General features: G+C 38.0%; 3 protein-coding genes and 1 pseudogene across 3 annotated transcripts; 1 reads left to right on the forward strand and 3 right to left on the reverse strand.

Moving 5' to 3' along the window:
* Nucleotides 1-442: 442 nt before the first annotated feature.
* Nucleotides 443-2,728, reverse strand: LOC103953206 (B3 domain-containing protein At2g24670-like). Its single transcript, XM_009364945.3, has one exon. The coding sequence runs from the start codon at nt 1,918-1,920 to the stop codon at nt 775-777; it is 1,146 nt and encodes a 381-aa protein (XP_009363220.2). The 5' UTR covers nt 1,921-2,728; the 3' UTR covers nt 443-774.
* Nucleotides 2,729-2,881: 153 nt separating this feature from the next.
* On the reverse strand, nt 2,882-4,997 carry LOC108867654 (annotated as a pseudogene).
* A 154-nt stretch (nt 4,998-5,151) lies between these two features.
* LOC103953210 (glycerol-3-phosphate dehydrogenase [NAD(+)] GPDHC1, cytosolic) lies at nt 5,152-8,826 on the reverse strand. The gene is given in 7 exon segments (XM_009364947.3): nt 5,152-5,458; nt 5,587-5,726; nt 6,128-6,375; nt 7,054-7,275; nt 7,443-7,862; nt 7,865-8,099; nt 8,589-8,826. Coding segments are annotated over 6 exon segments (1,425 nt in total). The 5' UTR covers nt 8,589-8,826; the 3' UTR covers nt 5,152-5,298.
* Nucleotides 8,827-18,164: 9,338 nt separating this feature from the next.
* LOC103953211 (S-formylglutathione hydrolase) lies at nt 18,165-22,498 on the forward strand. Its single transcript, XM_009364948.3, has 7 exons — nt 18,165-18,389; nt 19,125-19,242; nt 20,032-20,079; nt 20,985-21,181; nt 21,378-21,476; nt 21,561-21,629; nt 22,157-22,498. Exons 1-7 carry the CDS (start codon nt 18,243-18,245, stop codon nt 22,337-22,339), a joined length of 861 nt encoding a protein of 286 aa, XP_009363223.1. The 5' UTR covers nt 18,165-18,242; the 3' UTR covers nt 22,340-22,498.
* The last annotated feature ends 1,992 nt before the right edge of the window (nt 22,499-24,490 follow it).

The following is a 24,490-nucleotide window of genomic DNA, read 5'->3' on the forward strand; positions in this document are numbered from 1 at the left end:
AATAATTTGATTGTACGAAAACAGAAGACCTACACCTGCACTGAAGAAGAACAAGGTGATCTTCATATGACAATTGACATACATTGGATACAGTAGGCCTCCAACACCCATAGAACAAAGAAATTAACAAAGGGCCGCCACAGGCTTAAGTGATGAAACATGACGAGGATGCCAATATGTGAAAACAGAAAACTAGTGATACTTTTAACCTTCCTCCGCCGCCAGAACAACTAACATTTTGACAAATTTTTCTCATCTCTAGCAGCTGCAGAGCAGAGCAGTACATAAAACTATCAGTCATGACCCAAAACCAAATAAACTAATAACAGGCAACAACTGCAGCATTGACCCTGCAGACCAGTATTTGCAAATAAGTATTAACTGATGTAGTTATTCTTAATCGGTTCGTAAAATCAAGCTTAGAAATCAATATTATAAAAACTGAGCAACAAAAGGAAAGATCATATTTATAACGATTTACAAAAATATGATTATATTTCATCAAAAAATTACATGCACAGAGTTTATGCACATGCTTGCAACATTGAACAGTTGACTCATCGACAACAAACATGGCTAAGGCTGATTAAGCATTTACAATTGCAAACAAATCAAGCCTGAACTATAAACAAAGCTCGTAAAAATATAAACTCTACAAACCGAAATTGTGGAACGACCATAATTACAGTCGAGCCTTAAAACATCATCTTCACTCGTGTGACAAATGAACGATCACTGTGGGTGTCCACAACTTCATCAGTACTTGCACTTGTGCTACATTCCACCCCACTCAATTCCATGATCACCACAAAAAACATGGCTGCTCCCTCCACTCTGATTGCTGCATTCCTTCGCTCTTTGAACCAAAACAATTGCCAAGTGAAGTTGATTGCCATTAGCCCTGAATGACCAAACCTGGATTACATCACCAGCAACCAGCTTGTTCTTCTTAACAACCTTACCCCAACCAGTTTTCAACACGTAGGATTTTCTGTTTGAGTTCGACAGCGTCCACAGACTCAAGTTGATCCCTTTCTTTTCTTTAAGCTTGAGACTTGGATCGATAAATGGAATATTAAGGAAACCCAGATCACGACTTTTCCGACTGTGCTTCGGATTAAGGGTTTCAATCTCATTAGATGTGAGGAAACTGCCGGACAAGACTTGAAGCGGAGGCAAAGACAACCTGTTATGGTTGGGGTTGACGTCAGTGGGGTACAACTTCTTCTGTATGAGCAGTGTCAACTCTGTCCCGTTCATCTTGCCGATGATCAATTTCTTGTATTCTTCCGGCAAATCAGGCGGAGGACAGACATAACTAGTCTTGTTGTTCTTGGTGTACACCCTCTTCTTCGTCTTTGTCTTCTTCTCGGAAGCAGACCAATCTTCATCACCATCATATTTTCTTTTCAACTTCGAATCAATATTACTCTTCAGATCAACATATTCATGAGTAGCAGTAGCGGTAGCAGGGTTTTTCCCAAAACTAGATTTTGACCTTGGTTTCTTAGGGTTACCCTGCAGCGCCCAATTGGAATTGAAACTGGGCTGTCGGATCTCGTTCTTCAGTTGCTTCTTATGATCAAAACCCAGATTGAAATATTTGCCCTGCGGCAGTATGCCAGGGAGCTGAAAAGGGGCAGCGTTTGAACAAGAAGAAGAAGCAAAATCGGTTGGTGTTGAACTTGAGGGTTTGATCCTTTTTCCGGCAAAGCCATCCTTCAGTTGTTTCTCTTGCTCGTTTTTTCGAATACGAACGCAAAGAACCTCGCACAGACGATCGATGGAGGACAAAGAACGATGAAAATCGTCATTAAAGTCCATGCCTTTGAAGTCCTCCATCGTCAGAAACCCCACAATCACCTTCTCTTCTTCTGCTCTTTTTCTTGAGAGATTAAAAGAAGCGAGTGGAGAAGCCATCGACGTAACAAAATGACCAAGAACTGAAAAGGGTCGTTAGGGTTTGGCTAGAAAGGGATGAATTTGAACGAATTGACAGAGATCTGAAGAGGGGTTTCAGGGATTTGGAACCCTTTTCCTTCTCTGTCTGAGCGCGAGAGAGAGAGAGAGCTTGGGCTTCAAGCTAATTAGTTCCCAACGGTAACTAGGGAATGAATGCCGATTCGGGTTAAATATCTAATTGACCCGTTGAAAATGGCTTTCTGAATTTTGATGCACAGGATATCCACAGTACCCTAAAAAATCGGAGGAGCATTTTTGCTCACTATCATTTAGTATAGTGTATGTTAACCACAAAATCGGTAATTAATATGTAACAATATTATAATTACCAAAAAGAACTTTGTAGTATTAAATTAAAACATCGTTAGATCCTCTGTTACCATATTATAGGGTTAAAGATTTTACGAATAATCATACTTTTTTTTTTAATAAATGATATTGTCTACACTAAAAGGAGAGAAGATGAGTTTAATCTCACAATAGCTAGCAATAATGTGGTTCAAATTTACTTTTGATGAGAATCGAACCTAAAATCTCTTACTTACAAGTGAGGAGGAATAACACTAAACTGTAGTAGTAAGTGACATAATCATACATATGAAAACAAGTATGAAGATAGCTCAACCGATGGGACAGTAGGTCGTGTATGGAGCTCAATTGGCATAGACCCACCATAAGCGTACTGGTCGTTGGCAGCCATATGCCACGAAAAATTATTGTGCGTGATGGTAACACGGCAAGGAACCTATAGTGACCAACGCTCAGATACCGATATGGTATTATTACTAGTTCACTCAATTATAACATGTTGGGTTTAGATTGATTACCACATCAGTCGATTGCACATCACAGACTTTGCTTAGTAGTATGCATATCCACCACCAGTAGCAGCAGCTGCAAGCTTTTTCTGCAGCAAATCAGTATCAAAAGTAACATTTTCCCTCCAACAGTAACATTTTCCAGGCATGCATGTGAAACTTTCATCTTGTATTTCAATTCAACGACAATACCACGCAGTGGAATTTGGCAAGAACAGAACTTATGTCAGTGTTCCTAACAAATACACATTGGCTGACTAAATTTTAGCTAAGCCTACTTACTACTTGACATCATTTCGTTTCATCACAATTACCTCCAGAATTCCATCCGTCCCAAAATTACCAGAAAACTGCTGAGGATTAACTGGACCAGGTAGCTGAAATGAGATAGAAAACTGCCCTGAAGGGCAAAGATTCTGTGTTTGCATTTCAAACATCTGAGTGTATTCACAGCTGAATCCCCCTGCGGTGGAAAACGAAATCATCAGTCTGCATCATTTGATTCTTATAAAAGGGGTAGTATCAAGGGGCAATACAGGTGGTTGTATAGAGAAACTTACTTTCATCTCTTCTCACTCCAGGAAGCGATACACGAAACAGGTAGGAGTCGTCACATTCTCCAATGTCAATGAGCCCTATTGTTGGTCTCACCTTCGCCATTGCCACACTCCCAGTCAATGCAAATCCATCTCTGGTGGAAGCTACAGTACTGGACAACTCTTTTTTTAGTTGGAAGAGAAGGAAGAAAAATCATAGCACGATCAAGTTTCCCCACAGGACCAGAGTCATTTTTATTCATCTGCAGGGACCTACAACAATGCAGCATAGGAGTACAACTATCTGGAACAGTACTGATAGGTGCCTCAACATGCATAGGTTTCAACTTTCAAAGGATCCTTCAATTCCATGAGATCCTCTAAATGGATTGGCAAGAACTAGCGGGAGGTGACTCACGACTTTGGCTCCTGCTCCGACACATTATGTTAAACACTTCCATCATGAACAGTATGCAGCCTTGCAGCATCTCTGTCCAGAAGAAAATCCTCCAGCCCAGTAAGCCTCTTAAATTGTTCAATATCCTTTGGCTTAACATAATATATTTCTGGGTTATGAATAAATACAATGTTCTCAAAGATATCATCTTTGTTATTGAACTGTAAATGGAGACAGAGTAGGAGAGGAAAGAGATTGGGAAACTGAGGGTAATTGGCCAGCCTTTTGAAGAACATAATAGTACACCTGCTCTACCTCCGCCACTTCCAGGTGGGAGACACCTAGTTGCTCAATAGTATATGGTAGAAGTCGCTCAGCTCTTCTCTGCAACACTGACTTTGGCGGCTGCTCACCTTTAAGATCGGGCCCAAAGTAGGTACCAATAATGAAGTACAAGAGAAAGCTCTGATCATCATTCGCCATCCTGCTTTGCAAGTTGTTAAATTCTAACCCTGTGGCAGGATTCCCGTCACCTGAGATAAGCCATCCATCACTGCTGGAGATTAAAATTTAGAATTTGCAACAAGTTCAAATGTATTAGGATCATATAAGCAAGTAATTACTCCAACAGTGAAAAAAGTATTTTAAGTTTTATTTCTTTGTGAAACAAATGAATATGGTGGCATCCTTGTTCCACACAAACCAATCTTTCCATGCGTGGTTTGGCTCTCATTCTTTCTCTGCATAGCCCGCAACCAACCCACTTACACAGAAGAACGCTGTATGAGACATTTGAAAAGTTACTACAAGCAAGCAAATCCCTTTTTCTCAACTCACCATAAGCATACTCTTAACAAACAGTTGTTCCTGAAGATTCTCTCTATTTCTCACACACACAAAGCAGATGAAGCCCAAGAAATGACAATGTAGTAAGCATAGAACACCATGATTAACAGAATTCACATATAGATTACATAGATTGTCTTCTAACCGCTAATATTGCGAGGGAAAAGGGAAATCTGATTGAGAAACGAAAGAAAGGAAACGATAGAGGACACCGGATTCAACATGCATTTGTTTGCCTGACAGTGAATTTCTACATCATATATAAAGAATGAAGAAACCTACATGCAGATCCCAAAGCAGCATTTCATTTCAGGCTAAGCCGATGCAGTAAGAGTGGCAAGATATACAGAGTTGCACATACACAATTCATCAAACACTTATCATGTTTTCACATGCAAAACCATCACAACAATTTCCTTAACTTTTCACCGAACTGCAGCAAAAGCAACTTGTTTTTAACCAAGTAAACAAATTATCGAAATAAAACCCAGGAATTATTAAACCCAATTGGTCTCCAGCCATTCCGGAATCATGGAAATTGAATTAAATTGCTAGATCAGATCACCTAAAAATTGTGAAACAGGACAAATGATTGTTTGAACAGAATCGATAGGGTGTTTTATTAATAAGATTAACCAAATACAAGCAGTGCCAGATGGGTACATATTTCCTTTAATGACCAATTTCTCGATCCAAAGATAATGCACATTTCACACAAATCACAAATAGTTTTAAACCCCTATATCACCACTTTATCTTGCAGTCGGAAACTAGTCAAAGGCTGTCCGAGGAGGGAAGGCCTATAGAAGACATGGCTCTGTGCAATCTCAATGCGTTCCCTGGGATCGTTCAAGTTTTCATCCCTCAACGCTTGAAGAATAGCTTGCGATGATTGCTTCCTGGGGATAAAACAATACACATGGCAAAGAATTGATATACATTCCAAAGATGTTATACAAAGTAATGCCAAACATGATCCGGTCGTACTAAATATGATCTTTCGAATTATAAGTTTACGGGAAAGTACCGTGTTATCAGTATTTTATATAGCGTCTTCAAGATGGGGCAGAGCTCTACAGGAGCAACAGGCTTGTTTTCTTCAGGATGCAACACATTTAGGCTCGACTGACTGAGAAGTTCATAAAATGCTTTGACTGCAGAGACACCCTAGAAGCAAAGGGGTCAGAGCATTATACATAGATCGGTAACAAGTTAGAAGAAATGGATTACAAGGGCACGCTTTAGCTGGACACCCCTAGAAGCAAAAAAAATTCCTCAATGGAATGACAAGGGCACATTTTAGCCGGACCAGATCTTTGCTAGTGCTGTTATGGAGGAGTAATCATATTCTTCACACATTCTTCTTACACTTATACAATGTCACACATCTTCAATCTTTATTTAGATGTGCCTTGTCTGATGATTGGATAACTAAAATGTTTACTTGATTGCACATACTTTTACAGGTCAATCATTTCTCTTTTAAATTAATTACTGAGGTATAATTGTGAATTGAAATGAATATATCTTGTAAGGGATTGAAAACGAAAGTAAATAACAACTAATACCTGAATCATTCCTTTGCCACTGATGTTTTCACCCATATCCCGGTTTAATTCCCCCTTGGCTAACATTTGCCCATACCACGCATTGCGACCTTTCAACAGGGTTACATATGTGTCGGCCAACAAAGGCCCTGCAAGTTTCTCGGGCTCTTCCGTCAACAAATGAGTGATAAATATCATCTCTGAGGTACAATGTGCAAAGTATACAGATTTGCTGGTAGCACTCTCCTTTGTGAGGGCTGCTACCATCCCTGAGAAAATTAAAAGGAAAAATGGCCATTACATCATCCAATATTTATAGCTATAGAACTGAATTGGTTTTCCATTCTTCTGAGAAGCTTCCCTAAGCAATGCCGGGAAACTACAGTTCGTATACAACAAATTTCAAGTTTGTCTGGGCAGGAATTTTCTGACAGTTCTTGAACAGTCAGTTGTGAATTATTCCATTTGAAACAGTAATGTCAGCTCGTAAATAAGGGAACAGGATAGCCTCTGATTTTAACTGAAAACATATCCCTCTTATCATGGTTCAGAGCTTCATACATCTGATACCTTGAGGACAGAATTGAAGAGTAGTGTTTTCGTAAAAACAGGACTCTAAATCATATAAAAGCATCAAATACTTCTCTTCAAATCTGTCCTCATTAACACGGTATCAGGTGTACGTAGCTTAGAAATTTAATGAAGCGGAACAAAAATTACTATTACTTAAATGAAGGTGAACAACAATAACCAAGCAGAAAACTTGATTTCTCATTCACTGTATTCCTTTTTCATGTTTATGAAAAAGGACATCGGAAATCAAGATGATTGGTATCCAAAGTTGTTCCTTGTAATTAAATTCTTGAACACCTAAAAGTTCATTTCTTTTAACTGGAGTCCACCCTTATTGTATGAGATATGTCTGTCAGAATGAATTTCAGATTTACCTGCTCCAATGGCATAGACATTCTTTAAGCCACCCATGACTTCATGTGTAACAAGATCGCTATTGTCCCAGACAGTAAAATGGGGTTGCCTTAAGAACTTCGCGAGAGGTTTTCTCCACCTTTCAGCTCCGCATATTCGAGCATTAGCATATTCTTTGTTGTAGATTTCTGAGGCAATGTTTGGGCCACCCAGATAAAGTATGTTCTCTATAGGTACACCGGCTGCGAGTCAAACAGAAAAGAATGAACAGAAATTGAGAAGTGGCAATAACAATATACTACGGTTGCTTTAGCTTTACTCACTTCAGTAGCATATTTCTAATTGAACTTTAAAGTTAAAACCCAACATACTGAAGGTTCACAGTCAAATTAAAAGAAGAGAAACATACTTGCTTGATGAATCATTTGCGTGGGAGTTATGATATGCGGGAGAGGCTCAAGTGCGGCCTCGATACCTTTTGCCAAAGAGATGATAATAGGATCTGTGATTCTTTCATTCCAATAATTACTAATCTCTTCAAACACGTCTTTTGTTTCCGTTGATGGCAAGCCATTCACCACAATATCAGCATCCCAAACAGCCTCCTGCAAACTAGTCACAACCTTCAAAGGGCACAGCGGCGTCTCAACCATGTTCAAACAAAACCCATCTTTCAAAATCTCATCGGCATAAAGTGTTCGATCCCCAAGCCTTGCCTCCACATATTTCAAATATGCACATCGCCTGATCAACCTCCTCAACACATCTTCCCTCGAATTGATCACCTCAAAAATATGTTCAGCGGTGGCTCTATCAACAGCTCTTCCGGTCTTCTCCATATCCTTATTTGAACCTTGTCTCGAAATTGACCATAGCTATCTTGCAACACAGCAGCAAAAACACTGCCCCAAGCACCCGCCCCGACACCAACAATTCTCAAAGGGTCACCATTAGCCTTTCCAAGGCGGCTCCGGAGCTCGTCAAGCTTCTCCTCCAATGCATTAAAGTTGTGAACAGACCCGTTCGAGTACAAATTACGATCCATAGCTTCAATGCTCCCCACCATCTAAATCCAAGCAAAATAAGACCATCAACAATAACACACAAAACTGAAAAAAATCGCAAACTACTTGCTTATGCAGGTTTTTCAATAATTCCAATTGATCTTGAAAGTTTCTAACCAAGTCAGAATTTAAGAACAATTCACCTTTTATATTTATATGATCGCTCTCCCAATACACAATATTGAAATGTATGATATTTTTAATCAGATTTTACGACCCAGCAATCAAGATTTGTTGGTAAACAAATCGGCAGAAACCGATACAAACAAGAAAAAGGACAGGATTTTTTCCTATGCATGCAATGCAAGTCTCTTCCTTTTTATTTAGGAGTTCCAAAGAGTATGCCAAAAAAATAAAACCCAACTATTCAAATTATATTGTTATCTCCGCCTGAAGTTGTTCATCTACCAACTATAAACTTGAAAAACACTTTGTGAAAGCTCAGAAATTAAACAACAAGAAAAAGAAAAAGTCAACAAAAAAATACCAACCTTGTCGGAAATTACAAAGCTTTCTTGGTCAAAGTTGTGTTGGGTTGTTCACTCAAATTCCTGTCAGCTCAGAGACCCGCCCACACTGGCGGTGGATATAATGCTGGAAAATTGAAGCCGGACGGAAAGACACCAAAAAGTGCGATGGAGGTGACAAAAATGTAACTAACATGAAGAAGCTCTGAATCATTGAAGGGAGAAAGCGTGACAACAGAGAAGGAAGGCTGAGGAGGAACCAAAAAAGCCATAAAAGGCATTAATGGGTGCAGTTGAGGTTGAGTTGGGTGCCAAAGTCATTAATGGGTTTTAGATTCTGCCAACTTCCCCAACGGGCATTAATATTGGATAATTTTGGTCGGTGTTCGATCACAGGTGCTAAAACCCCTTTGTAACATGTAATATTATGAATTGTTATTACCATTTCAAAAATTTTATTTTTGAACTTTAAATTTTTTATAATTAATAAGAAAACTACATTTATGAGGAAAGTAGAATAAAATTTTTGAAGTGTTAATAATAATTCCATAATATTTGTAGCAAAAGATGAACTAAACTCAAGTGTGAAAATAAGAGTCTAGATTATTTAGCCAATACACATAAAATCCACATGCTGACACTTCCCTTTTTTTTTCTCTTTTTTCTTTTTTCTTTTTTCTTGTTTTTTTTTCTTTTGAACAAACGATATAATCTACACTAGGAGAGTGGAAAGTGGAGAGTGGGCTAAGCCTCACAATGTGCTAGTAATAATATGGTTCAAATTCGCCTTTTACGAGAATTGGACTTATGACCTTACTTACAAATGAAGAGAAATATTTGGGAATTTATCGTCAAAGACCTCTGATAGAGAGAAAATTTAGAGAAAAGAAATAGTACTCATGACTCATCTTAGTAGAGAGAAGTTTTTTTTCTTGGAAAGAAAATAGTTATACATTCAAGATAGAGAAAACAAAACGCTACAACCACCAGTTGTAACCATGAATCTGCTTGATGGCGATCATGGGTAAGGTGTTATTCTTACTAGCCTTCTTCGAGTCAAGAAAAAATGAATAACCATGATTTACCACCACTTGTCCTTCTTTTCATAAAAGAGAAAAAAAAAACATTACAACCACTACCCTTATCGTAGGCACTCACACTTGCTCTCTTCCTACACTCACCCAAAGCCAAGCATGTGTCAAAACTTCGAGGGCATTTTCATTGAGCCTAAGAGGAGGAGCTATCCAAGGTGGTTTCAAGCTTTGAAAGGAGTTGGTGTTGTTACATTGGATTTAAAGCACACTCCAAGGATAAGTAACATTCGGATTTCTTCTACTTTGATCCTTGAAACAAATAAGTACAATGACCCTAGGATTAAAGATCTTAAAGGGGGTTTATTTGGAAAAATGGTTGAAGTTCCACCATACAACTATTTGGCAATATAAAAAGTAGCTCAATTACTTAGAGCATCTCCAATAGAGACCATAAATGAAGTTCATACAACCATATAATTCCTAAATATAGGGACAGAAGGATTCCAATGAGCCGAAATTGAGGTCCTCAAAGTATCTCTATATATAGAGACTTGCCGGATACTTTAAAGAAATTCTCAAATATAGAGACTATATATAGGAACTCAAAGAGTGGACTCCATATTAATTTTTATTTTTGAGTGGGAATGGTGCCGGCTTTTTCTTTGTTTTTTGAACCCACCCACATGAGACAACTTCTCGTTTGATTTTTTTTTTTTTTAACTTCTCGTTTGAATTATGTGAATTTGATATTTGCCATTAATTGCATCAAATATATGTACATGCATTAAAATATTACTGAGTTGAATATGCAATTAAATAAATGAATCGAAAAAAAAAAAGAGAAAAAATTGGAATTGAGAAAACTAGGGCTCTTCAAACCATCGCCCTACACTGCTCCAAGGCAATGGGCCATATTGTGCAAGCCATCAGCACCAGGCTAGTAGCCTGCAACGACTTGGCAAGCCCAGCCCAAAAATCGAATCCCAAGCTGCACGTTTGAACCAAAACGATGGGGTTGAAGCACCCTGTCCCGACCCACGGCCTGAAAGCCCAGGTCATCCCGTCGACTTTTCTGACGAAACACAACAGATAGTCGTGTAAATTGGACAAAACCCATCGTTTTCACCAACGACTTCTAGAAATTCTAGAAGAATTTCATGGGTTTTTTGTTCGAATTGGATTGAATTCCATTGGTTCTCTCTCCCCCGACGTTGAGATCTCATCTTCGTTGACAAACACTCGGTTCTCTGAGGAACCATGGCTTGCCCTGATTTGGAAACGTCGTCTGACACGGCGCCATCAACTAATTCTGGCGTTCTTCCCTGGTAAAGCACACCCAGCACGCCTGAAGCGGCCCATGCAAAAAAAAAAAAAGAAATTTTTTTGGCTCGCCTGAAGTGGGCCATGTGCAATTTTTTGGAGGGCTCGCTTTCAACAGCCCAATCCCCTTTTCCTCGTTGTTTGGGCTTGCAGCCCCACCCCGAGACCCAACCCAGCCCACCCTAGGGCCTAGGATCCACGACAACATTTTCGGGCCCAAGTTTTATTTGCCTAATTATTTTAGGCCCAATGGGTTTTATATTTTTTCACCCACACTTTAACTTGGCCAGAAGTCCAAATAATTAATTCATTTATAATTATAGACCTAAAATTATATTTTGCATATTCTTGTTGCATATTTCTGTATATATTTGTGTTTGCGTGCAAGAATATATGAACTTGAAGTTTATAATTATTTTGAAACTTAAAGTTTCTTATAAACATGCCTTGTTTGAAAACCTGAAGTTTTTCAGGCAAAATTAAACCAATAGATGTCTATTAGAACCTGTATGTTCTATTCATATGTGAATGGATTGATTTTTCTCCATTACACTAACCACATCTTGTCCATCTATTTTGTGATAGGAACATGTCGAATTTGAACAAACTCGACTTCACCACTTTAGAGGTCTCTGGAAAGAACTACCTTAAGTGGGTCCAAGATGTGAAGCTTCACCTCACTGCAAAGAACTTGCATCCTACTATGATCTTCATCCGAAGGCATATCCATGACGATTTGCAAACTAAGTATCTTGATGAGGAGGATCCACGTGCACTATGGGTCGTTTTGGCTGATCATTTTGATCACCAAAAGGACATATTCTTGCCTGAAGCAAGACATGACTGGCATCATTTGCATTTCCAAGAATTTAAGTTTGTGAATGAATATAATTATGAAGTTTGTCGAATCCGATCACTTCTCAAGTTTTGTAACGAAACTTTGACCGAAGAGGATCTCCTAGAGAAGGCCTATTCGACCTTCTCTGCTTTTAATATTGTCATGTATCAACAATATAGAGCTCAGAAGTTCACTAAGTTCTCGGATTTGATCTCTGTTTTACTTCTTGATGAAAAATAGAACTAGATGTTGATGAAGAGTCATCAAGCTCGACCTACTGGGGCGATTACTGTGCTTGAAGCACATTATAGGATAAACCAATGCCTAAAACGCTAAAAGATGCATGGTAGGGGCGGTCAGAAGCCATCCCACCAAGGTCAACAGAGTCAAGGGCCATCCAAGGGAGGAAACAAAGCCCAGAAGCGCCCAAACCTCGCTCTCAAGGCCCCAAACTTCAAGAATAAGGGCAAAGCACCTAAAACCATAGATGTGGACATGTGCTATCATTAGTGGTTCAAAGGACTATTGGTCCCATGTTTGCTGAGCTCTTAAGAAGGTTGTAGATGAATATCATTCTTGTCGTAAGAAGTTTAAATCAAACTTCGTGCAAGTGGATGAACTGGAGACTACAAAGATGGAGGTTTTTGACTTTCAAAAAGATACCACCCTTATAGAAGATTAGAATCTTAGACAGACTTATTTTTTAGATGAAATAAGACAATGAGGCTAAATTCCACCTAGTGGCCGAACCCCTCCTTTGTTTTTGGTTGATTTTTGAACAATTTTCCTTTATGTTTGGATTATTTGTTGGTGATTTGTTTTTGGATATTAAGTTTTAATTCGTTACCATCCTTGAATAAATGAAATTATTTTGAATTGATATTTGTTTTTAGAACTTTTATGCATGTGACCAGTTCAAATTAATTTTTCGTTCTAGGTATGACTAGTAGAAAAGTTAGTTGTCTGGCAGATAGTGCAACCACGCACAAAATTTTGCATGAACGTATCTATTTCACTAACTTTATACCTAAGAATGCACCTCTGACAACCTTCTCAGGCCCATCCAACCGATAGAAGGATATGGTACGGCACGTATAATGTTGTTCAATGGTACAATCTTAACCATTGCTAAGGCATTCTATTCTCCACATTCCGGAAGAATGTTGTTGAGTTTCAAGGACATTAAAGATAACAATTACCATGTTGAAACCCATATAGAAAACAAAGTTGAATTTTTGTGCATAACTTCCTACGAATATAGCAAGAAGCATATTCTAGAAAAGATGGAGCGTATCTTAAGAGGTCTGTATACTACGACCATATGCCTCATAGAATGCCAATATATGGTCGACCCTACTACTGGGACCGCGCACGAAATTACAGTTTGGCATAATTGTTTGGGGCATCCTGGACGAATAGCAATGCGCTATATCCTCAAATCTTCACATGGGTATCCACTAACCCGAAGTTTAGGTTTGATCCAAGGAATCGCATGTCAAACATGTTCAATGGGAAAACTTATTACTAAGCCTTCTAATGACAAGATTCGTTCAAATCCTCCCATTTGTCTACAACAGATTCAAGAGGACATTTGTCGACCAATTCACTCTCCCTGCGGACCCTTTAGATACTTTATGGCTTTGCTTAACATTTCCACATATTAGTCACACGTGTGCTTGTTGTCCACAAGGAATGTTAAATTCTCCAAATTGTTGGCTCAGGTTATCAAGCTCAAGGCTCACCACCTTGATTATCCAATCAAATCTATTTGATTAGATAATGCTGGCGAATTCACATCTAAAACTTTTGATGACTATTGCATGTCGGTTGGGGTTGAAGTTGAACATCCTATACCCATGTTCACGCCCAGAACGGCTAGGCAGAGGCTTTCATTAAGCACTTACAAATGATTGCTCGATCGTTGGTCATACGTACTAACCTCCCAATCCCTGCTTAGGGCCATGCAATATTGCACGCAATAAAGTTGGTATGTCTGAGGCATGTTGTGACACAACCATTTAGTGCTTTTCAATTGGTTACCGGATACGAACCTGACATATCGCATCTGCGTGTTTTTTGTTGTGCGGTATATGTGCCAATCTCGTCACCCTTATGTACAAAAATAGGGCCTCAGGGAAGGATGGGAATCTATGTCGGATATGATTCTCCTTCGATTATTCGTTCCTTAGAACCTTTGACAGACAATCTGTTTATCGCTCGTTTAGCAGATTGTCACTTCTACAAGACAATCTTCAAATCGTTAGGGGGAGATAAGAACATCATCGTTCCTGAAGAATGACACAAATTATCGTGGACAACTCCCACTTTAACTCATGTAGATCCCCGCACTGCTCAGTTTGAAACTGAAGTGTAGCACATATTAGATCTTCAGAGGATAGCTCAGAGTATGCTAGATGCTTTCACCAATCTAGCGTGCGTGACAAGATCACATATTCTAGATGCGAATACGCCTGTAAAGATGGATATACCAAATGTACGACGGACTTCCCTCCTAGAGGCCCAAGACGCCAATATTGGTGATCTATGTACATTAGTGGCTAGCCAATCCTGCTTCTACACAAAAGTGTGGCAGACTTCTTGGTTCAAAGGATTCACACCCCCGGAAGAAGAAACCCACGACACAAGGTCCTGAAGAACCTACCATGAATTTGACTATCGCTTACTCATTCTATCCAACTCATGAGGAAATTCTAGATATGGAAACGTCCTTAAAGAGATAAATCCTCCTCCTGAGAATCATGAGACTTCGGTCTATTATGCTAGCTTAGATGTGTGGCATAGAAATGAAATGATTGTCGACGATGCATTAGCATATGCAGTAGCTACTGAGATTATGTTGAGCGATGACATTGAACCGCGTTCTATTGATGAATGTCGATGTAGAACTGATTGGTTAAACTGGAAACAAGCAATCCAAGTTGAACTCGATTCACTTGCAAAACTTAAGGTGTTTGGACCTGTAGTTCCTAATCCTCCACATGTGAAGCCTGTTGGCTACAAATGAGTTTTCGTTCAGAATTGTAATGAGAAGAATGAAATTATGTGTTACAAAGTTCGTCTTATTGCACAAGTTTTCTCACAACGCCCCGGGATTGACTATGACGAAACTTATTCACCCATATGAATGTGATTACTTTTTGCTACCTTATCAGTTTGGTAGTTTCCGAAAAACTGAGTATGCAGCTGATGGACATAGTAATTACGTATATCTATGGGGATTTTGATATGGAAATCTATATGGAAGTTCCTGAAAGACTTACTCTCAATTAGGCTGTGGTGTTCAATTATGTTGAGCGATGACATTGAATCGCGTTCCATTGATGAATGTCGATGTAGAATTGATTGGTTAAACTGGAAACAAGCAATCCAAGTCGAACTCGATTCACTTGCAAAATGTAAGGTGATTGGACCTGTAGCTCCTACTCCTCCACATGTGAAGCCCGTTGGCTACAAATGGGTTTTCGTTTTGAATCGTAATGACAAAATGAAATTGTGTGTTACAAAGCTCGTCTTATTGCATAAGGCTTCTCACAACGCCCCGGGATTGACTATGACAAAACTTATTCACCCGTTATGAATATGATTACTTTTCGCTACCTTATCAGTTTGGTAGTTTTCGAAAAACTGAGTATGTAGTTGATGGACGTAGTAATTGCATATATCTATGGGGATCTTGATATGGAAATCTATATGAAAGTTCCTGAAGGACTTACATTAACTGGTTCAAATATTTCCAAACCCAGAACATGCTCTTAATTAGGCAGTGACGTTCACTCTACGGTTTGAAGCAATCTGGAAGAATGTGGTATAACCGTCTGAGTGAGTATTTGACTAGTCAAGGATATGTGAACCACGAACTATGCCCTTGTGTGTTCATTAAGAAGTCACATTCCGGATTTGTGATTGTTGCAGTATATGTCGATGACATGAACCTTATCGGAACTCCTAAAGAGCTCGTGAGAATTACCGCACACCTGAAGTCAAAATTTGAGATGAAAGATCTAGATGAGACTCGACGCTGTCTCGGTCTCGAGATAGAGCATTGTTTGGATGGAATCCAAGTACATCAAAAGAACTACACCCAGAAGGTGTTGCACCGCTTTAATGAGGATAAAGCGAAACCTTCGAGTACTCCTATGGTCATTCAATCGCTAAATGCAAAACTTCCTTCCATCCAAAGGAGGATGATGAAGAGATTTTGGAGCCTGAAGTTCCTTATCTAAGTGTGATACACGCTTTATTGTACTTAGCTCAATGCATTAAACCTGACATCTCCTTCACTGTTAATCTTTTGGCAAGATACAGTAATGCACCTACACACAGACACTGGACTGACGTGAAATACATCTTCCGTTACCTTAAGGGTACTACGGATTTGGGCTTGTTCTATCCTTACGGATCCTTGAGTGATGCTGCACCCTTCACTTCTCGAGTCGATTCTCGCCTTGTTGGTTATGCCAACGCAGGATACTTATATGATCTGCACAATGAGCATTCTTAAACGGGTTATGTCTTTAATGTTGAAGGCATCGTAATCTCTTGAAGGTCAACTACATAGTCCTTTGTTACCACTTCGTCTAACCATGTTGAAATTCTTACCTTACATGAAGCAACTCGGGAATGCTTTTGGTTGAGAGCAGTAGTGGGCCATATTCGAAACTCCTACGATCTTTATACCGCAGTTGATGCGTTGACGACAATCTTTGAAAACAACGCAACATGCATCGAACAACTCAAGAAAGGGTTACATTAAACGACACAACACCAAGCACATTGCACCGAAGTTCTTCTTTTCACATCAACAATAAGAGCATCAGAAGATTGAAGTCATGCAAATCTGTTCACAAGACAATCTAGCCGACCTTCACCAAATCATTGTCGAAGACGACGTTTCAGAAACTTGTTCATGGAATTGGTATGCGTAAACTTTATGAATCGTAACTTTGCTATTTCTCTTTGGAACTGTGTCAAACTTAGGGGGAGTATCCTGAAGATATTTGCTTGATCTTAATGTACTCTTTTTCCCTACGATTAGGAGCATTTTTTCCATTGGGTTTTTGCTACCTAATTGGGTTTTAATGAGGCACCCACCTTAGGCTGGTCATATCTCTGATGACATCTCGTAAACGTTTCTTTTGACTTTGCATTTCTCACGTATTTTTCCTTAGACTATGAATTTTGTCCTTACTCGAATTTTTGCCATAGTCTTAGGGTTTTTTAGTGAGACTCATTTACTTATGCGAGTTCCTACCTTATTGAGAATAAGTGTTGTTCCTTAGAATCAGTGCCGACGAGTCAGCTTCCTCAACTTCTGCATGATGCTAAATCTACCTTGAGTATTTACACACTCAAGGGGGAGTGTTGTAAACATTCCTCGTTTACGTGTGATTGTGTAAATCCTAGATTAGATTAGATTTTAATTATCCTTTCCTATTACAATTTGTATTACTTGGGGAAGAAGGAATATCTTATCTCCTTTTACTATTATAAATAAAGGCACAATGTAGTACGGATAACAACACACATTCCCATACAATTCTACAAGCACATCTCTCTCAACCTCTCTCCCCTCTACCAGCTGACCCCTTTTAACCTTGTCAGATAAAATAGACCATAACACCAACGAAATGAATAATAATTTTTAATTTTTTTAGTCCCTATATTTATGGATTATAATTAAGGATTTTCTTTTACAATCAATAATTTTTTTAGAGACTCGAATATTAATTTAAAGCCCTTAAATGAGTCATCAAAGTTAGTGGTGGGAGTCCCTAACTAGGGACTCTCATTGGAGATGCTCTTATAAGCTCATGTAATGTCCCTCTTCATTAATGTGATACTTATTCTCAATATGTTCTGTGACAATTTTCAAACCTAATACGTGAAAAACATAAATAGAATGACGTAGAATATGTGTAGTTGTTGAGTTTCTAGGGTATAATTCCAATAATTTTTCACTAAAGTCAATTAATGATTATATTGACTTAAACCCATACCGTACTAGGTGTCGACGGAGAATGTTTTTGTGTCATCGACTTGGTAAATGGATTCACATTTTTGGCAAAGTTAATGCCTCCTTGCTACCACTATACAACAATACTAGTAACTAAGTGGTTATTTTTAAAAGTTGCTATTTTGAGGTCATTATTTTAAAATAAGTAGAATATTTTATTTTTATTATATGCTTTTTTACTGCTTAACTTTAAAGTGAAAACTTTAGGTGAAGAAAGCAATATCAAAGTTTATGCCATAATACTTTGTGACTTTAGGTACTAAAATACAAATTTTTAAAAGACACGGACCCAATAGTTACATAGACAAAAAGACAAGGGTGTAAAATGCAATTATCAAAACAACAAAATTGACCCTCGGAGCTTCGAGACCTAACAAAAACTTCACTCACAGCTGAGGAGCAAAGAAGCTAGAGAGAGAGAGAGAGAGAGAGAGAAGAGAGAAGTGAGAGAGATGGAGACGAAGCCAAGTGAGGTGAGCAGCTCGAAGATGTTCGGAGGGTACAACAAGAGGTACAAGCATTTCAGCCCTACGCTCGGCTGCTCCATGACCTTCCACATCTACTTCCCTCCTTCTCCTTCCCCTTCCCACCGATTCCCTGTAACTCCTCTCTCTCTCTCTTACCTATTTGCAGCTTTCTTTTGAAATTTCATTTCCCAGTGAAATTGCTATCTGGGTTTTATCTGATTTTGGACATCCTAGGGATATGTGGCTGAAATCTGTTGCTTTTTGTGAATATATGGCGTTAATTGATAAGGGTTTTGCTATAGTTGCTTGAGAAATTTGGAATTTAGTTTCCCTCAATTCAGTGTGCTGATCCGCCTGACAGCCCGGATCTTGATAGAATTAGTTATATGGTACTCACATACACCATTATAGTTGCAAAGTCAGTCATCTCCTAGTACTATCATAGACAAAGAATTTAAGTTGGGGAAAAGGAAGCTTCCTCGATTTATTTTTTGAACCGATTGTCTTGCATAAATGTCTTAAAATCTATGAACAGAAAGAATGAGGAGATTTTTGCCTTGCTGAGAATTAAAAGTAGGTACAATGGTTGATGTTTGCAGTAGTACTTGAGTTAGTTTTACATCATCATTCGCCCTGGGCGCAAATAATTGTCAGCTCAGAAGTTTTCATAACATTTTGGCTGGAACCTTGTATAGTTGAAACGATTCGCATAACTTTTCTCGTGGCATTGTTTATTAAGCATTTTGAAACTACTTTCCCGTGCTTCTTCTTCTTGTTGAGTTTGATTTTCCAATTTTCTTTTGTCCATACGATGCTATGAAAGTTTGTATTTTGCAATGTGTGATAATCAATTTTTTTGATGAGAAGGTACTTTACTGGCTCTCTGGCCTGACCTGCACAGATGAAAATTTTATAACCAAGTCAGGAGCTCAACGTGTTGCCTCAAGTGAGGGTGTTGCTCTGATCGCCCCTGATACTTCTCCAAGTTAGTGGGCCGCCCTTGTTGCTTTTAACTTTGAAGTGATTATTGTGTCTCCGATGCTAGCTTTAATTGCTTTTTGTGAAGTAGGACTGATGTTAGTTGGTAACCTTTCCAACAACTTGTCCGGTGACCAATGTCGGCAGCTGTTTGGGTCATGTATTCAAATATTGTAGAATGTGGCATAACCAAGTAATCTATCTAATATCTATGGCATTTTGCCATTCTTACCGGTTGACGTCCAAAAATAACATGAGTTGTTAGCTTATAATGTGAATTGATTGGAGCTGTGAGTTTAATGGCACTTTTTGTTGTTAGTTTTCCATGGATAGTAACGACCGTTAAACTTTTTTATATTATAAATGTTCACCTTTTGTTGCAGATATAGTAGGGCTGGACCTTGTTTCATGTTGTGTGTTCTGACAAGTAGCCAAAGTTCCTCCAAACGTCATCCAACTTTGTCTAATCACTATAAGTTAATTACAGCCACTTCCCACAGACACAGAAACACAAGGGATAAACAAAATAAAAAATGACATCGACAACTGTCACTACCAGTGAAATGCAAAAAACTGGGGGTGATATTGTAGGTTATTTGTAAATATAAAAAAATTCAGTAAGGAGTAACATCTACATCTGCCGTTAGTAGCTAACCCATTATTTCTTTATGGTTACTCATGCATTTTCTTATGATAGGCTGTCCTTTTAATTATATGTTCCATTCTATACCACCATATATCTTGTGTTATTATGCTCTTATTGTGCTCACTACTTGTTCATGTAAACTCTTAATAGGAGGCTTGTCTATAGAAGGAGAGGCGGATAGCTGGGATTTTGGTGTAGGTATGCAACATTGGACTTTTATATTTCATTTTATGAAGTATTTCTGCAAAATTTGCCTTACATTGTATGGAATTTGCGAATCTATCACTTTATTCAAGACAGATAACCCTAACCTTGCAATTGTATTTTAAATTGTTAAGACAGAGTCGCTAATAGTATTATAATTCGGAAAGGGAAAATAGAATGGTCAACTGTATTTTAAAGGTGGAGGGAGAGTAAACAGGGATCCCTTTTAGGTGCATAAGCAGTAATATTGGAAAAGTATGTGGTAGTCGTTACAAGATAGAGTATTCTCAATTGAGGATAAGATAGGTTTTATCAAAACAATAAAAAATTGGGAACTTTAACGAAAAGCTTCCGGTACTGTTCACTTTAATGAAAAACCACATTTTTACACTAAAAAGTCAATCCTGATACTATTCACTTTACCCTTTATTTTGTCCTTATCGTTAAAACTCAAAGTTTTCAAGCCCTTTTCATTAGTTTTTCTTAAAAAATATTAGAGGATAAGATTGGGTAGGATCTTTAAGATGGTTTGTTCATGTACAAGGTGGATATAAAAATTATAGGTTCTGAAGGGGGAGAACTTCGAGTTCTGTTCCTGCAAATTTTCTGATTTCTTGAGAGTTTCCGTGCAAAAGGTTATATATATATATATATGTGTGTGTGTGTGTGTGTGTGTGTGTGTGTGTGGGTTTTTATTACAAAATGGTCTTTGAAGTTGATCCCCCCCCAGCAGAATGGTATCTGAAATTGAAAGTCAATCAACATAGTCCGTGAATAGGGAGCAGCAAATCAATGTGGTCTGCCGTCAGAGCTTCGTAAAAAAAATTGTTATGTTCTGATGTGTTACATATGTGGGTTCACAAGTCTAACTAAATATTGCTATTTATCTCCTCAAACAGGTGCTGGGTTTTATCTCAATGCTACTGAAGAGAAATGGAAGAACTGGCGCATGTATGATTATGTTGTCAAGGAGCTGCCACAACTTCTGAATGAAAACTTTTCACAGCTTGATACATCACGGGCATCTATATCTGGTCATTCTATGGGTGGGCACGGTGCTTTGACAATCTACCTGAAAAACCTGGATAAATATAAGGTATATAAATATTCAACCACACTTTAGCTTTTTTTTAAGAAGTTGACTTTTATTTAACAACTATGGAAAGTTCGGTTTTTCTATAAAAGTTACTGGGTTGCAGGGGGAGCTTTATGCAATTATTGGATTAGATCTTCTTAGGAGAAATTATGTTGAATCTAACTCCTTTTATGTAATGTTTTCACTCATTTTCCAGTCAGTATCTGCCTTTGCACCCATTGTGAATCCTACTAACTGTCCATGGGGCCAGAAAGCTTTCTCAAATTATCTAGGTGGCAATAAAACCGATTGGGAAGTAAGATCAGAAATCTAATTGTTTCAGTTCTTATCCATACTCTTTTGGTTCCTAGTTTGTAACAAATTGAATGCAAAAATGCAGGAATATGATGCCACTTCCCTAATTGTGAAGTTTAATGATGTGTCAGCAACTACCATTTTAATTGATCAGGTAAGATTTGATGTCATCTAATCTATATCTTTGTTGTTGTAACAATTGTTAAGGTTTTGTTGTTAACCACTGTTTTGGAAAGCTTGACTTGTTAGGAATCAGATGTGGCCCAACTATTTTATTTTTTAATAGGCCACTCTCTTTGTGGTCCACTCTCCATGACTGGATGGCCTGACACATGGAGTTCATCATAAATTGAGAGGTTTCAGCATCATTGTTGATTGGAAATGATTTCTGCGAACTCCCCCCGCCCCTGTTTATTTATGGCCTTTGTTTAGAATAAATCAAAGGAAGAATCAAGGGACAAAAATGAACAGGGGTGTGCAGAAAATCCTTGTTGATTTGGTATGAAGAAACTTGTGGAGAATGAACTGTAATAGGGGTTGCATGTTAATCTTTAAACATGCATTTTTTCAATAATTTTAGTCCAGTGTCCCCATCAGTGAATATTTATAACATGTTCTCTCACGTACACTTTAACTGCCTTTGTTTGCATTCGGTAGTTAATTACTGCTGCTGTTGTGTAGGGGGAAGATGATAAATTCTTGCATGATCAGTTGATGCCACACAAGTTTGAAGAGGCATGTCGGAGTGCTAAAGTTCCACTCCTTTTGCGACTGCAGCCCGGTTATGATCACTCATACTTTTTCATTTCCACCTTCATCGATGATCACATCCGTCACCATGCTCAAGCTCTTAATCTACCGTGAATATTCTGTTGCTTGTGAATCCAGAACTTTAGAATCCTTAATGCACGTTGTATGAACTTGGGATCATATCTGCTCCCATGTGCTCTCAATTTCGGTTTTTCGTGTTATGACAGAGTAAACATGTTGATCCTAGGATATATAAAATAAACTTCTATGACATGATCTGTGTTTGTGCAAGTTTCCAGTGATCCAACTAGTAACCGATGTTGCACTTCAGATAACTTGTTTCTAAACTCTGTGCAGTAGGACTGTTAAACACTTGATTCTGAAATTTGTCATGTTTTATATGAGATAACAATAGCCTTCCATACAATAGGGCTCACATGCAGGAGAGTAACTTACATAGAATGAATTCACCGTCACCTTAACATTTTAGTTCAAGAATGCATTATTGTGTGAGTAAAAAGAACTTATGGTGCGTGAAAATTAATGCTCTAATTAGAGGCCTAGTAAAATTTAGCTGAGAGCGAATTTAACCCGTTTGTTTTTAGATTCACACTATGGATGGTGGGATTTGGATTAAACCACACAATGGGCTTTTGAGCTCGCCATCCATGATATTTGAGCCTAAAATTTTCCATTTACAAGTGGAGATAAATACTAAACGGTAGTACTGATATTAACCCAAAATTAAACATCAAATAATATTAAAACTCACGGATATTTACATGGTGTAGTTGGAGATGCTAAATCGAAAGGAATTAACAAAATTATAGCTATTGTTCTTGCAATTGCTCTAACAATTTACTTTTTTCTACACGTAAGAACCTTTTATTGATTTATTTATTTTTATAACAAACGATATTATTTACACTAAAAGGGTGGGGGAGTGGGCTAAGCCTTACAATGGGCTTGCCATAATAATGTGGTTCAACGTTACCTTTGACGAGAATCGAACCTAAAACCTGTTACTTACACGTGCATATAAATTACTTCCTTAATGTGTATCTCGCTGCCTAAACTAAGAGGTGGTTCTATTGGAACTCAACAAATGAGTTCATCGTAGAAAGTCCAACAATGTATTGGGCTAGTTTTTATTGTTGTACTGTTAAGATTTTATTTTATTTTATTTTTTTGGTGAACTATCACGCATGTGCTAAACGTCAAATTTAGGGTTGATTTTTTTAGATGGATAGGATCGGAAACAAGGTTTCCAATTTCCATTTCAAAAATTTCTAATCGAATCAAAATTTCACATTCAGAATTTTTGAGATCGGAATAATCTTGGAATTTTGAAAAATAATTCGAAGAGTCATATATTTTACAAGTTTTTTGGAAAGGAATTGTTATTGGCACTCCAAAAATCACATTTTGCATTCTGAACATTTTATAATTAGAAAGAAAAATATACTTGTGAGGAGTGTAGAATGAGATTTTTGTAGTACTAATAACAGTTCCTATTTGGAAAATTTTGAACTTTTTTATATATGTAATTTAGAGTTTTTTTGGGGGTACTATTTGGTATATGGTTGTGTATAAATATAATTATTTTTGGTGATCTAAAATACCTTATTTTTAGTATAGGTGGCAATGAAAAATTCAACAATTATTATTATTATTTTTTATATAGATGCTACTATAATTCAAAATAATTATATGATTGACACTCAATCATACAACGTTTTGCGGCCGGGCAACTTTTTTTGGCAACTAGCGGATCAAACTTTTCAATGTCAATGTCATTGGGCAACATCGACTATTAAAAATAGAATTAATTACATTTTACCATCTCAAGTTTGAGGTCTATTAAAATTTCATACATCTTCAAAACATTTCACTTTCATACCTCAAGTATTATTTTATTTCAATATAATATATCCGTTACATTTTCTATCTATTGATCCGTTAAGAGTTGACGTGGTTATCATGTTTGTGTTGATGTACCTACCAAATTTGTGCCACGTGGCAAAAAAATAATTTTTATATGCATTTAAAATATTATAATAATTTACCCTATTAAAAAAAAAAAAAAAAAAAAAAAAACAAAACCCAAATGCATGCCCAGATCCTCTTCTTTCCCCCTCACCTCTCTGCAACTCCTTCCTCTCTTCCTCCATCTCCCCCTCCCTCCTATGGTGCTCCTCCCCCTCCCCCTCCCCCTCCCCCTCCCCCCTCCCCCCTCCCCCTCCTACACACCCATCACCCTTTCTC

The sequence above is a fragment of a genome, unplaced genomic scaffold (genome assembly GCF_019419815.1).
Source record: "Pyrus x bretschneideri cultivar Hongxiangsu unplaced genomic scaffold, Pyrus_bretschneideri_v1 Contig9, whole genome shotgun sequence".
Classification (NCBI taxonomy): Eukaryota; Viridiplantae; Streptophyta; class Magnoliopsida; order Rosales; family Rosaceae; genus Pyrus; species Pyrus x bretschneideri.

What these genes read in the sequence shown, in the direction of transcription:
- LOC103953206 (XM_009364945.3), bottom strand. Translation starts at nt 1,920, where the DNA reads ATGGCTTCTCCACTCGCTTCTTTTAATCTCTCAAGAAAAAGAGCAGAA.
- LOC103953211 (XM_009364948.3), top strand. Translation starts at nt 18,243, where the DNA reads ATGGAGACGAAGCCAAGTGAGGTGAGCAGCTCGAAGATGTTCGGAGGG. An exon ending in AAAACCTGGATAAATATAAG is followed by an intron (nt 21,182 to 21,377) that starts GTATATAAATAT and finishes CTCATTTTCCAG; the next exon opens with TCAGTATCTGCCTTTGCACC. An exon ending in GCAATAAAACCGATTGGGAA is followed by an intron (nt 21,477 to 21,560) that starts GTAAGATCAGAA and finishes GCAAAAATGCAG; the next exon opens with GAATATGATGCCACTTCCCT.